This window comes from Neovison vison, chromosome 14, assembly GCF_020171115.1.
Source record: "Neovison vison isolate M4711 chromosome 14, ASM_NN_V1, whole genome shotgun sequence".
Classification (NCBI taxonomy): domain Eukaryota; kingdom Metazoa; phylum Chordata; class Mammalia; order Carnivora; family Mustelidae; genus Neogale; species Neogale vison.
Genome location: NC_058104.1, coordinates 24,534,676 through 24,549,314, shown reverse-complemented (window position 1 = coordinate 24,549,314; position 14,639 = coordinate 24,534,676). Strand labels below are relative to the sequence as shown.

Genomic DNA, 14,639 nt, shown 5'->3' with positions numbered 1-14,639 from the left:
TCGAAGGGGGAAAAAGAGTTCTCCACTGAGGGCACCTGGGGGGCGCAGTCGGTGAAGCATCTGCCTTTGGTTCAAGTCATGATCTCAGGGTCCTGGGATGGAGCCCCGCATTGGGCTCTCTGCTCGGTGGGGAGTCTGCTTCTCCTGTCTCTCTCCCCCAGTCATGTTCTCTCTCTCAAATAAATAAAATCTTAAAAAAAAAAAAAAATAGCTCCACACTGAGACCTTCAGCCCACCCAACCCCCCCACCCACTTTCAACCATGGATGGAACCAGAAGGATGATCACGAAATGAATGGAGAACCTGAGCAGCACGGCAGATCAACGGAACCTAAAAACACACACAGCCTCCACCCAACAGCCACAGAATATATAGTTTTCTCAAGTACACATAGAACATTCTCCTGAACAGACCGTATGTTACACCACAAAATAAGTTTTTTTTATTAAGGTTTTATGTATTCATTTGACAGAGCACAAGCAGGGGGAGCAGCGGAGGGAGAGGGAAAAGCAGGGAGCCCAACATGAGGTTTGATCCCTAGAACCCTGAGATCATGACCTGAGCTGAAGGCAGATGCTCAACCAATGCCCCCACAAAATAAGCCTTAATAAATTTTTGAAAACTGAGATCCTAGAAACTTGCAACTAGAAATCAGTAGCAAGTGGAAAATGGGAAAAATCAAAAATTGTGCAAAATTAAACAACATACTCTTGACCAATAGGTCAAAGAAATCACAGGGTAAATGAGCAAATATCTTGAAAGCATGATGAAATGAAAAAAAAAAAAAAAAGCCCAAACCAAGATATTTAGAGAAAGCAATGCCAAGGAGGAAATTTATATTCTTTTCCTGTAAATACTTACATGAAAAAAGATCTCAGATCAACAACCTAACTTTAACACCTTAACAAATTTAAAAAAAAAAAAAAAAAAAGTGAACCCAAAACTAGTAGGAGAAAATCACACAGATTCAGAGACTATCAGTAACTTTTTTTTCGGACAAATAAAACTGGCAAAACTTAGCTAGATTGGCTAATTAAAAAAAAAAAAGGATTCACCTAAAATCAGAAATGAAATAGAGGAAATTACAGCAAATTTTTACAGAAATAAAAAGGACTGGGGCGCCTGGGTGGTTCAGAGGGTTAAGCATCTGCCTTTGGCTCCGGTCATGATCCCAGAGTCCTGGGGTTGAGTCCCACATTGGGCTCTGGCTTGGTGCCAAGCCGGCTTCTCGCTCTTCCTTCCCACTCTCGTGCTGTTTCTCTGTCTCAAATAACTAAATAAAATCTTTAAAAAAGATTTTAGAAGTACTATGAACAACTGTATAACAAATGGACAACCTAAATGAAATGGTTAAATTCCTAGAAACCTGTAACTTGCCAGGACTGAATCGTGAAGGAGTAGAAATCCAGACAGCCCTGTAAGTAGTGAGAGGATTGAAACCGTAACTAAAAACGTCCTCACAAAGGAGGAAAAAGAAAGAAAGAAAAAAAAAATCCCAGTCTTCACTAGTGGAGTCTCCCAAGCATTTCAAGAATGAAAAGCAATCCTCCTCAAACGCTTACAAAACATGAAAGAGGGAACATGTCCAGATCCCTATGAGGCCAGAATTCCCGTCATACCAAAGCCAGAGAAAGATACTTCGAGAAGAAAAAAAAAAACAAACTAGAGACTAAGATCCCTGATAAATAGGATAATATAGATGCAAAATCCTAAAGAAGAACAAAGACAAAGAAGCGTACTAGCCAACAGAAGTCAAGAGAGCATGGGGGGGCAGTTATATACCACAACCAAGTGCAATTTATTCCTGAAATGCAAGGGTGGGTAGACATAGGAAAATTAATAGTGTATAACCTATTCCCAGAATGCAGAACAAAAACCACATGCTTTTCTCCGTTGATGCAAAGAAAACATCTGAACAAAAATTCAGTATCCTTTCATGATAAAAACACTCAGCAAACAGACTAGAAGGAAACCAGCTAATAAAAGGCACGCTCGAGAAGCCCACAGATAACATATCCGATGGTAAGAGGCCGAAGGCTTTTACTCTGAGATTAGAACTAAGACAGGGACGTCTATGTTGGCCTCTTCTATTACATGCAGTATTAGGAGTGCTAGCCAGAGTGATTAGGCTAGAAAAAAATATTAAGGCATCCAAATTGATAAGGAAGAAATTATCTCTGTTAATTACTGTCTCTCCTCAGACAAAACGAACATGTAAATAGACACAAAACCTATGTCCCTGCAGAAAACCCTAAAGATGACACACTTACATCCTCCATTAGAACTAATAAATTTGTCAAAGCCGCAGAATATAAAATCAACACAAAAACTGCAAAACCAATACAAAAACTTGCATTTCTATACACTAACCTAATGGAAGTGAGGAGAATAAGTTTCATTTACGTTAGTATTCAAAGAAATAAAATACTTGGAATAAACTTAACCAAGAAGCTGAAAGACCCGTATACTGCCAACTATGAAACATTGCTGAAAGGAGTTAAAGATACAAAGAAATGGGAAAATATCCCATATTAATAGATTGGAATACCTAATATCATTAGGATGTCAATACTACCCCGGGATCTATGGACTTAAAGGAAACCCCATCAAAATCCCAATAGCCCTTTCCTACAGATATTGAAAAAAGAAAAATTGGGACGCCTGGGTGGTTCAGTTGTTAAGCATCTGCCTTCCGCTCAGGTCATGATCCCAGGGTCCTGGGATTGAGCCCCGCATCGGGCGCCCTACCCAGCTGGGAAGCCTGCTTCCCCCTCTCCCACTCCCCCTGCTTGAGCTCCCTCTCTTGCTGTCTCTCTGTCAAATAAATAAAATCTTTTTTTAAAAAAATCCAACCTAAAAATCATATGGATTCTCAAGGCCCCCCAAATAGCCCAAGCAATCTTGAAAAAGAGCAAAGAGGTTTTATACTTCCTGGTATCGAACTTATAACAAACTTCTAACAAAGCAGCAGCAATCACAGCACTATGGTGCTAACACAAGATATACAGACCAGGGGAACAGAATAGAGAGCCCAGAAGTGAAGTAAACCTTTGTGGCTTCTCACAAGATTGTCAAGACCATTCAATGGACAAAGCACAGTCTTTCCATCGAATAGTGGGCAAGCGGAGTGAGGAGGATGGGTGTCTACATCCCAAAGGATGACCTCAGACCCTTACTTTATACCGCATATGAACATTTGCTCAAAATGGATCAGATGTCGGGGTGCCTGGGTGGCTCAGTGGGTTAAGCCTCTGCCTTCACCTCAGGTCATGGTCTCAGGGTCCTGGGATCCAGCCCCGCATAGGGCTCTCTGCTCAGCAGGGAGCCTGCTTCCTCCTCTCTCTGCTGCCTCTCTGCCTACTTGTGATCTCTGTCAAATAAATAAAATATTTTAAAAAAATGGATCAGATGTCTAAATATAAAAACTGAAAGCATAAAGCCCTCAGAATATAGGGAGAAGCTTCATGACGTTGGCTCTGACAGAGTCCTTAGAGAGGCACCAAGGGCCCAGTCATCTAAAGACAGACAAATTGCACTTCATCGGGGGTAGACACTTCTGTGCACAAAAGGACAGTCGACAGAGTATAAAGGCAGCCTCTGGGATGGGAGAAAATCTTTGCAAATTTTATCTGATGACGGGTAAATACTCTGAATATATAACGAACTCCTGCAAACTCACCACCAAGAGAACAACCTGATTAAGAAATGGTCGAAGGCGGGGCATGTGACCCTTGATCTTAGGGTCATGAGTTTGAGCCCCACATGGGGGATTAACTAAAAATAAATTTGCAAATGTTAGAGAAAATGGTCCAAGGACCAGAATAGACATTTCTCCAAAGACAACATCCAGACAGCTGACAGGCATGTGAGATGTTCAGTATCGCTCATCATCAGGGGAATGTGAATCAAAACCACAACGACCTAGCTCCTCCCACCCACCAGAAGAGCTTCTCTAAGAAAAAAAAATTAGGAAATAAGTGTTAGCAACGATGACGGAAAAAATTAGAACTCTTGTGTACTGTGGATGGAAATGCAAAAAAAAAAAAATAAAAAAGACACAGCCATTCTGGAAAACATTATGATGGTTCCTTAAAAAATTAAACACAGAATCACCGTAGGATCCAGCAACTCCCACTTCTGGGCACATACCGAAAGGAAGGGAAAGTACGGACTCCAGCAGGAATCTCTACCTCCATACCGCGATATATACAATAGATAAAGTCTAGACCTTCTGACACTTGCTACATATGGACGAACCCTGAGGACATTATGCTCAGTGAAGGAAGCTGGTCATGGAGACCCAGGTTCTCGGAGGCCACTTAGGGGAGGCACCTCAAATAGTCACAACCATGGAGCCCAGGACTCCAGCTGCTGGTAGAAGTGGCGGTCGAGGGGTTGTTGGTTAATGGGGACAGAGTTTCAGTTTTGCAGGACAGAAAAAAGAAGTTCTGGAGCTGAATGGTGGAACGGTGGTGTTGGCCGTTCAGCACTGTGGATGTCCTCAGGAGGGCTTGCCTGTGCCCTTGGACACGGTGATTAAATTTTTTTACATGAAAGAACGTTTACGGAGCCCCTGCTCCACGCTCAGCCTGGTGATCGGCCAGTCAACACTGTACTCCGGAGCGAGGGGATGATAAGAGATGAACACACTTAAGGAGCCAGAAATCTAAGCGCAGGAATGAGCTCAGACCGACAGACACCCAGACACGCGGGAATTCACAACTGGGTTTATGGGACACAGACCGTACGTTTTGGCAGGAAGCTGGAAAGTAGTTTGAGTGCTTCTTATCTGGAAAAGAACCCAAAATCTCTGGAGAGGACAGAAAAGGCACTTAATGGAGTTCGCTCATGTTCCTATTTTTAAGGAATTTCAACCCAAGGACCTCCCTCAAGTCTTTACCGTCCAGGGCGGGTGGGGACACATCAGAAGCCCTCTGAGGTCGGCAACCAGAAAAGATAAGCTGTCCCTGCTTCTCCTGCACGCCCTGTCGGCAACCCCATCCCACTCGGGCCGGAGGACAATCAAGGACCAGCAATCTCCAAGAATAATGTTTCAGACTCACCTGCTAATGGAGACTTGCCTAGGGAGGGTGCAGAGGGGCCGTCCCTTCTCAGTTAAGGGGATCCACACTTCCATGTGAGCCAGAGGTCCCGGGGTGAGCCTGGGTTGCTCTAAAGTAGAGGGAAACCACGCAGAGGTCACCAGATACTCTAGATCCATCTGACTGTCCCTGCTGCCTTGGTGCCCTGGATCCCCTCTCCTTATCCTTCAGGAGTCAGCTCAGGCATGGACACCCCCCACCCCGCGAACTTCCCTTCACTCCGATTTGGGTTTGGGGCATCCCCTGTGCTCCCAAAGCTTGGGTACTGGGGTCCAGCCCCCTCGCCAGGCTGGGAACTCCGGGGTGGGGACGGGGTGGGTGGGGAAACCAGGTCTTGGTTCTCTGCCTCGCAGGTGTAGGGAACGGCCAGCCGGTAACTCCTGCTCTTGTCCAAAGGGGGGAGGGGTCCTTTTAAAAAGGGCCCCCCCGGGCCTGACAATGCTGGGGCTGCCAAAAGGTGCCCCCGCTTCGTCCTCTGGGCACCCAGCACAGCACGGCCTCCTCTTCTCTTTACAGTCTGAGACTGTGCCTAGGCCAGCACTGGCGGCCCAAGATTTCAGCCTCCTTCGCCGGAACCATTAGCATGAAACAGCAGCGAGTGGCGACCACACTTGCTCCAGATACGGCAAGGGAGGCTCGGAGTCGAAGATTTCAAAATACTTCTGGGGACCATGAAGTTCCCAGCTGGTCTGGAGGATTCTTTATGCCTTCTTCGATACCTGCGCTCTCTCCAGAACACAGCCTGGCTCCCTGGGCAGCCCCCCCTCTGCAAAGGGACCTCCATTCCAGCAACTGTTCTTGCCCTAATGTTGTTCCTTGTGCTTGGCTGCTCTGGCTGAGGCCTCCACGGTGTGAGCCTGGCCTGCCCTAAGGTCTTCCTAGCTTGGCACTGACTTCCCTTGCCCTCCACAGCATCTCCCTTAAGACCCGAGACTCCTGGAGGGGGACTGATGGTCCCCAATTCCTTCAGCATAAGCCTGGTGGGAGAGAGTCCCACTTTGGGGTAAACACTGGATCTGGAACTGAATTGTTTCAGGGGGCACTTGAAGCCTCCTTTTTGAGGGGATGGTTCCCAGAGACACCTGCTGGGGGCACTCAGGCCCCAAGGTTACAGCCTTCAAAGCTGTTCACTTCCTTTGGGAAGGCAAACCTATCCCTTGAATTTTTGACCGAAAAATAAAGCTGGCAGAATCCCTAACACATCCACTGGAGGGATGGGGCTAACCGTCCACAGGAATGATTCGGGAGTCTGTGAGATCCGCCCTCCAGGAGAAGCCGCCCCCCGCCCCCCAGGCCCTCTGCGCACAGATTCCTAAGATCCTGATTCCAGAACAAAGGGCAAAGCATCAGACACTAGGAACGGGTCAACCAGAAGCTCAGATGCCAGATACAGTTGTCCCGGCCCCCCGACACATTAATACTCAGCACACAGCAGGTGCTCAATAAAGTTTAGAAGAAGGAACTCTAGAGAGTCGGAGAGTGTTTTGAAGATGGCGCGAACGGGACCAGCCCAGCACACTCCCACGTGCTGGAAGGACGAGGGAGGGGAGTGGTGTTCCGATTTGTTGAGTGTGGGCTATGCTGTCATGGTTACAACCGAAAGACCCCAGAGTCCAGGCACGACTCTTTGATGTCTGACCTTTTCTTAGACCTTAGAGTTGCCCAGGGAGGCCTGAGTGACCCCATGTAATGGAAGAAACGGGCTCGGAGAACCCAGCGGACTTACACGAGGTCATCCAACCGGCCGACGGCCAGGCTGGTGCTGATGTGGGCCCCACTGGACCCGCAAGGCTGCCGGCACCAGTCACCACCTCCTGTGTTCCAAGAGCTGTGCTCATAGTCTACCACAGACATGAAGAGAGCCAAGCGCGCTTTCGCCCTGTCCCAAGACACATCCGTAGTGCTTACTCATTTTTCCTGAGTCCACATTAAAATGTCCCCATCGGCCAAGTCACACGTGATCAGAAATGCACCCCGGAGGTGCACTCGGCCCAGAAGGCAGAGGAAGGAACCGGACTTCACAGTGAAAGCAAATCACTGGAGTGTGGGGTGGGGGTTGGGGGGTGGGAGGGAGGCGGAGCAGTTCAGGGTTTGACGCACCCATGGTTTATAACCACGTGACCTCAGTTTCTAGATCTGCTCAAAGGATCGGTGATTTCTGGTCCACACAGGAAACTGCTGAAGGTTCCCAACCTGCTTCCTACACTCTGTCCCCAGCCAGACACTTAGCAGGAAAACGGCAGTAGGCTGGGCACGGGCCCAGACCCCAAGGGGTAAGCGCGGTTCTCCTTCCTCGAGGCAGATGTGACAACACCCACACTTTGCAATCTGGGGCGTGTGGCTGGGTGTGCATGCACACGCGCAGGATTCAGAGAAGGATGGATGGGACAGGGAATGATTCCATTAGAAATACCTAGAAACAGGGCTACAGCATATAAAGAGCAGGTCCAAAGAAAGTTTTTTTTTTTTTTTTTTTAAATCTAGTCTCCATGGAGTGATTTGGTAAAGGAGAAAGGTGACATCAGAAGAGAAATGCAGCTAAGGGGTAAACATTAGGCAGAAAATTTGATTTTACTGGGGACCAAATGCAAATGAAAATAACAATGGTCATTTTGTTCCGCCACAGAAGAGGTAATGAAGTAATAATACCCAGAACCTGTCAGGCTGTGGGCAAAGCCAAAGCCCTCTGATTCTGTAACTGGTAGTTTTAATTTACACCTCTGTAGTGGGTTTCTTTCTTTCTTTTTTTTCCCCTAATTTGACAGAGATTGCAAGTAGGCAGAGGCAAGCGGGGGGGGGGGGCTGAGGGTGGGGTGTGTGTGTGTGTGTGTGCGCGCGCGCGCGTGTGTGTGTGGAGCAGGCTTCCCGCTGAGCAGAGAGGCCAATGCAAGGCTGGATCCCAGCACCCTGGGATCATGACCTGAGCCAAAAGCAGACGCTTTAACCCACTGAGCCACCCAGGTGCCCCCTTAGTAGTGGGTTCCTAACGTGTTTTTAAAACCATTCATTCCTTTGACCTGATTAGCCCCGCCTCTGGGACTTTATCCAAAACCAGGGAGGAGGGGAAACAGGAATGATTCCCAAGAATTTCCAAATAACTTCATTATTCAAGATGATGAAAAATCAGAGACAGCTAACAGGGAAATGATTTTTTAAAGCTGTGGTCTATTAATCTGATACACTATCTCGGACTCATTTGTCAAGAAGTCCAGCATAGGGCAATATATTAACATGAAGAAAAAGATGAGCTTCCAAGTCAAGCAGAAGGCAGGACTGCACAAATATTTGCACTAAGAATGACCGCATGTGGGCAAGGACTGGTAGGATACAGCAAGTATCCCTGAAATGGAAACAGCTCATATAGGAAGAGGGATCACATTGTAGGTGATCGTTTTTCTTTTAAAAATTCCTTTTGGGGGCGCCTGGGTGGTTCAGTTGGTTAAGCATCAGACTCTGGGTTTTGGCTCAGGTCATGATCTCAGGGTCTGGACTAAGTGGGACATGGAGGCTGCTGGAAATTCTGTCTTTCCCTCAGCCTCTCCCTTGACCCCACATGCTTCCTTTCTTCCTCTCTCTAAATGTGACTCTTGATCCCCGAGTTGTGAGTTTGAGCCCCACACTGGGTGTAGAGATCACCAAAGGAAAAATAGACATCCATGGCAACTGGGTGGCTCAGTCAGTTAAGCCCATGTCTGAGTTAACCCACTGAATCACCCAGGTTCCCTGCCCATGTCTCTTGACCTCAGCTCAGGTCTTGATCTCAGGGCCATGGGTTCAAGCCCTGTGTTGGTCTCCATGCCCAGCATGGACCTATTAAAAAAATTTTATTTACAGGGGCGCCTGGGTGGCTCAGTGGGTTAAGCCTCTGCTTTCGGCTCAGGTCATGATCCCAGGACCCTGGGATCAAGCCCCACATCGGGCTCTCTGCTCCACAGGGAGCCTGCTTCCTCCTCTCTCTGCCTGCCTCTCTGCCTACTTGTAATCTTTGTCTGTCGAATAAATAAAATCTTTTAAAAATTTTTATTAACAAAGAAAAATAAACTTAAAAAAATAAAAAAGAATAAAGAGGGGCACCTGGGTAGCTCAGTGGGTTAAGCCTCTGCCTTTGGCTCAGGTCATGATATCAGGGTCCTGGGATCAAGCCCCACATCGGGCTCTCTGCTCAGCGGGGAGCCTGCTTCCCTTCCTATCTCTCTGCCTGCCTCTCTGCCTGCTTGTGATCTCTCTCTGTCAAATAAATAAATAAAATCTTTAAAAAAAAATAGATACCCTGGTATGATGCTGTTTGTCCCAGAGGATTTTAGAAACTGAAAAGAAGGGAGAGGAGAATGGAAAGATAGTGTTTAATGAGTATAGAGCCTCAGGGAAGATGAAAACATTCTGGAAATGGATAGGGATTATAGTTGTCCAACACCGTGAACGTGTCTGATACCACTGAATGAGACATTTAAAAATGGTAAATTTTAGGTTATGTGCATTTTACCGTAGTAGGAAAAAACAGGAAGGAAAACACAGGCTCAGAGGACTTTGTTTCTGAAATCAGACAGGTTGGGGGTAGCCAAGAGTGGCACACGTTTATAGGAACAGAAGCGTAGAGGGAGAGCGGGAAGGTGGAGACAGAGGAGGGGGAGGAAGAGGGAGGAAGAGGCAGGGGACCCCGTCCTACTTGAAGCTGCTTTCTGTGGTCAGGGAGGATAACGGGCAGGTCATTTCTCGGAGGAAGCTCTGGAGGGAAGGGGAAAAAAAATGTTTATGCTCTACCAATGCTGGGTTCTGTGGCTGGGGTCCTGTCAATTATGCTGACGAGACACTGGCAAGGGGAAGGGAGAAGGGTAGCAGCGTGTGTTTCAAGCATGTACGTGGGAGAACCTGCATGAGTAACGGAGAGGGAGAGAGTGAGCGTTCACAAGAGAACGACCCAGTTTTCGACAAGAGACAAGTCGAAGGAGAAGGTTGAGCTTCTAGAGGCAGAGCATGGAGGGAAGGGGTAAATACACAGGGGAACTGACTAACAGGGCTTGTTATGTGGATACCTTGAGTGATCCTAAGGGACTGGGGTTCTCTGCCCGGAATAGCCTGTACCCTTCTGGGAAGGGAGAGAGGGAGTCAGCTTTATAAATTTAGTCCTGCGAGGGGCACCTGGTTGGCTCAGTTAAGTGCCTGCCTTCGGCTCTGGTCACGATCCCAGAGTCCTAGGATCAAGCCCCGAATCGGGCTCCCTGCTCGGCGGGAAGCCTGCTTCTCCCTCTCCCACTCCCCCTGCTGTGTTCCCTCTCTTGCTCTCTGTCAAATATATAAATATAATCTTCAAAAAAAATTTTTTTTAGTCCTGCTCTAGGCCAATAGGGGAAGAGCGACAAGCTTTTCCTGTGTCTGCTTTTTCCCGGCTGCCTTCAGCATCAATCTCTTTGGGGCATATTTTCAGGTAGCACGTTCCGCTGCCCTTTGCCTCTGTCAGTCCTGTTCTTGCCACCTTCGGGGCTTCTGACCAAATTAAAAGCGTATAAAGTCTGTGTGTGTGTGTGTGTGTGTGTCCGTAAACACACACACACACACACGCACACATATATATACATGTGTGTATGTAATTATTTATTTTTTTTAACAAATCTACTCTCCATGAGATGGTGTGAGTGAAACCTGAGTTTTACAACAGAAGGGGGCCAAGGGAAAACAGCTTATGTTTGACCATTGTCTAAGTAAGCAGGAAACTGACCCAGTCTACACAACAGCTTGGGAAAAACCATGGGAGCTTTCATTACCTAACCTCAGTTCTCAACGATTCTTTAAAGACAGGAAAGGGGTAGAAGCTCTCTGGCCAGGACTTCCTCCCTCAGGAGTGGAGCAGAGCCGATCCTTGACCGCTGAATGCAGAGGACGCATTCCAGGGACTTCCTACTGCCTGGGATGGGGGTGGGGTGCTCTAGGAGATGATGTATATCTTAGCCTACTCCTCCAAGAACAACTTGGAAGAATGTAGCATTTCCTGAATGTAAAACTTTTCAAAAAATTAATTAAGAGAAAAATGGTAACCTTAAGTCAGCTTAAGACCTGTCTTATTTGGTAGTGGGGAAGGGGGTTTATGCTCATCAAGACAAGAAAGGGGCATGTCAAGGCCACAGTTTAGGCAAGCAAACTTGAAAACCTAGAGGAGACAGATTTTCTGGGGGCTGGGGGGGAAGTACCAACAAGAACATGAAGGGGTTTAGAACAAGTCTCCCCCAAATGTACAACTTTGGTACGGAATACTTTGCCCTGAAGACAGCTGAGATCCTGCAAGTTCAAAAGAATGTTGCCCCTCCCCTAAGTACCCAGAAGAATCTAAAATAAGGGCTCTTTCCCAGAATGAGAGCTATTACCAGAGATAGAGTTTATCTGCAAGATCCATCTGCATGGCAGGGTAAGCATCTCATTACTGAACATCTCTTCTTATTGGCCTGCAAATGCCCTCCTCCCCCTTTGAAGCCCCAGACCCACCTTCCCATCTCTTAGCTCAGGACAGCATATAAACCTCTTTTTTCCTTTCTGTCTTTGAACCCCTCCTCTGTATTCCTGTAGATTCCCATACATATCAGATTAAATTTGGTTTCCTCCTGTTAACCTGTCTCATGTCAATTTCATTCTGAGACCAGCCAGAAGAGTCTGTGAAAGGTAGAGGAAAACTTTTCCTCCCCAACATACCAAAAAGGGAAGATAGCTATACCCGAAGAAACTTGGGAAGGCTGTTGCAGACATACCACCGTTTCCCCAAGCCCTACGGTCGGAGGGGAAGGGAGAAACTGTAGGCGTGGATCCATTCCCAGGTGAAGGGAACCGACCTCAAGTAAACCCTTAGGGATGCTCATAATGCCATTTAAATTTAACCAGCGCCTAGAGGAGGAAGGAACACTTCCAAATTCTTTATTAGGGACATCGATATTGAAAGCCAACGATTATAGCACAATAAAGGAAAACCATAGACCAACTTTGCTTACATAAACATCAATGCAAGGCAAAGAGGGGAGCCACTGGTGGTGACTGCCCCTTGGGGGGAGAAGTCATCGCTGCAGAACCCCAGCTTAACAACGTGCCAGTGTGCCTCTCAGCATTTTCTAGCAGGTCAGCCCTTTGCTGGCAGTTATCACCCTGTGTCTCCATGGATGTGGCTCAATGAACTGAAGTAAGATGGCAAAGGGGTAGGAGGCCTAAATATCATCGGGTCCCAGGAGTTCAGCTAGATAGTTACCAGACCATTTTGAGCACCTACAAACTCAACAAGAGAGCGAAAAGAAGAAGAGCCACAATTCTAGGAACAGAAAACCAACCACTTTCTGCAAGGTAGGACGTGCGGAGAAGTGAATCCGAAGCGACGGGAAGATAGACCGCGGGGGGAGGGGCCGGCTCCCGACAAGCGGTGGAGCAGCAGAGCACAAAATCGGAACTTGTAGAAGTCTGCTCCACTGAGGGACGTCGCTCCAGAGCCTAAGCAGGAGGTGGAGCCTCGTGGGGACAGTGTCATCTCAGGACACACAAGACCAGGGGTGCCTGAGGCAGTGGCAGAGCTCCCAGGTATCAGAGCAGGGAAGCCAGATGCAGAGATGGAGCCAAGCCCTGGGCTCTCAGCTCATGGTTACCTTAAACCGTGATTAACAGCACAGTTGGTCCACTGCTCTTGGGGCGTGGACCCCACAAGTGGCAGATCTAGGGAGACGCCCTCCTTCCTCCTCCAGGAGGAGCAGCGTGGGAGCGAGAAACAGGAATCAGCTGGGTTTGGAGACTCCAAACGGGGCCGTGCACCAGAGATAGAAATGCTCGGTCACAGGCCAGGTGAGCTCAGAATGTGGCCAGAGACCCGGGGATGGGAGGGAGTGACTGTTTTTCTCTGAGGGTGCACTGAGGAGTGGGACCCTGAGCTCTTGGCTCCTCCAGGCCTGAGACTGGGAGGCCACCATTTTCGTTCCCGGCCTCCAAAGCAGTATGGAAAGTGTTCAGGGATAAAGGCTACTGAGAGAACCCAAGAGCAGATGACTTAGCCCGGCCCAGGCAAGGGCGGCGCAATTCTGCCTGGGGCAAAGACATTTGAGAATCACCGCAACAGGCCCCTCCCCCAGAGGATCAGCAAGAACATCCAGTAAAGACAAAGTTCATCGATCAATGAGAACTGCAAAACTTCAGAGCTATGGGAATGCATGGCTTTTCCCCCCCCCCATGATTCTTTAATCTTTCAATGTTAAATTTTTAAAATTTTTTTCTTACTCTATTTTTAAAAATGTTTCCTCTTTCCTATTTTAACATTTTAACTATTTTATCTTACCAATACCTCTTTAAAAAATCTTTTTAAATTTTCATCATTATAGTCATATTCTATCCCTTCATTATATTTCACCTTATTGTTTGTACACATATATACTTTTCTTTCCTTAAAATTCTGGGATACAGTTTCTTCTGACAGATCAAAATATACCCTAAATCTAGAGAACAGCTTTGTTCTAGGCTCCAGACTGATCACCTTTTTTTTTTTAACCAACTTCTTATGTTATCCATTCCTTTTTTAGAATCTTTTTAAATTTACATATTTACAGTCATATTCCATCCCTTCATTGTGTTTACCCTTATTTTTGTGTATATATGTGTATTTCTCTTTCTTTAAAATTTTAAAATTCTAACAGACCAAAATACACCCAAAATCAAGTGTATGACTCTGTTTTATTCACCTGTCTAATATACATATATATATACACTTTTCTTCTTCTTCTTTTTTTTTCCTCCTTTCTTCTCCCCCCAATTTTGGGTCTCTTCTGATTAGGTTAGTGTATATTTTTCTGGGGTCATTGCTATCCTTTTAGTATTTTGTTCTCTCACATTCATCTATTCTCATCTGGATAAAATGAAAGGGTGGAAAAACTCACCTCAAAAAAAGAACAAGAGGCAGTACCAACAGTTAGGGACCTAATCAATACAGACATTAGTAATGTGTCAGAAATAGAGTTCAGAACGACGATGATCAAGCTGCTAGCTGGGTTTGAAATAAGCATGAGAGATACTAGAAAATCCCTTCCTGGAGAAATAAAGGAACTAAAATCTAACCAAGTTGAAATTTTAAAAATGTTATTAATGAGGCGTAATTAAAAACGGAGGCTTTTACTGCTAGGATAAATGAGGTAGAAGAGAAAATTAGTGATATAGAAGATCTGATTCTCCATCAAATGATGGAGAATAAAGAAGTGGAGAAAAAGAGAGACAAACAACTACTGGACCACGAGGGGAGAATTCAAGAGATAAGTGATACCATGAGACAAAACAATATTAGAAAAATTGGGATCCCTGAAGATGAAGAAAGAGAGAAAGGGCAAAAGGTATATTGCAGTAAATTATAGCAGAGAAGCTCCCTAATTTGGCAAAGGGTACAAGCATCAAAATCCAGGAGGTACAGAGAAACCCCCTCACAATCAATAAAAATAGGTCCATACCCCATCATCTAACAGTAAAACTTACAAGTCTCAGTGACAAAGAGAAAATCCTAAAAGCAGGTCAGGACAAGAAGTCCATAACATACAA

General features: G+C 46.3%; 1 protein-coding gene across 1 annotated transcript in view; it reads left to right on the top strand.

Annotated features, from left to right (window-relative positions):
• Positions 1 to 6,564, top strand: part of LOC122896077 — a 139,181-nt gene extending 132,617 nt beyond the window's left edge. Inside the window, exon 67 of the mRNA XM_044234017.1 lies at positions 5,619 to 6,564. Coding sequence (XP_044089952.1) covers positions 5,619 to 5,623 — 5 coding nt within the window. The 3' untranslated portion in view covers positions 5,624 to 6,564. The remainder of the gene's footprint in view (positions 1 to 5,618) is intronic.
• Positions 6,565 to 14,639: the final 8,075 nt, after the last annotated feature.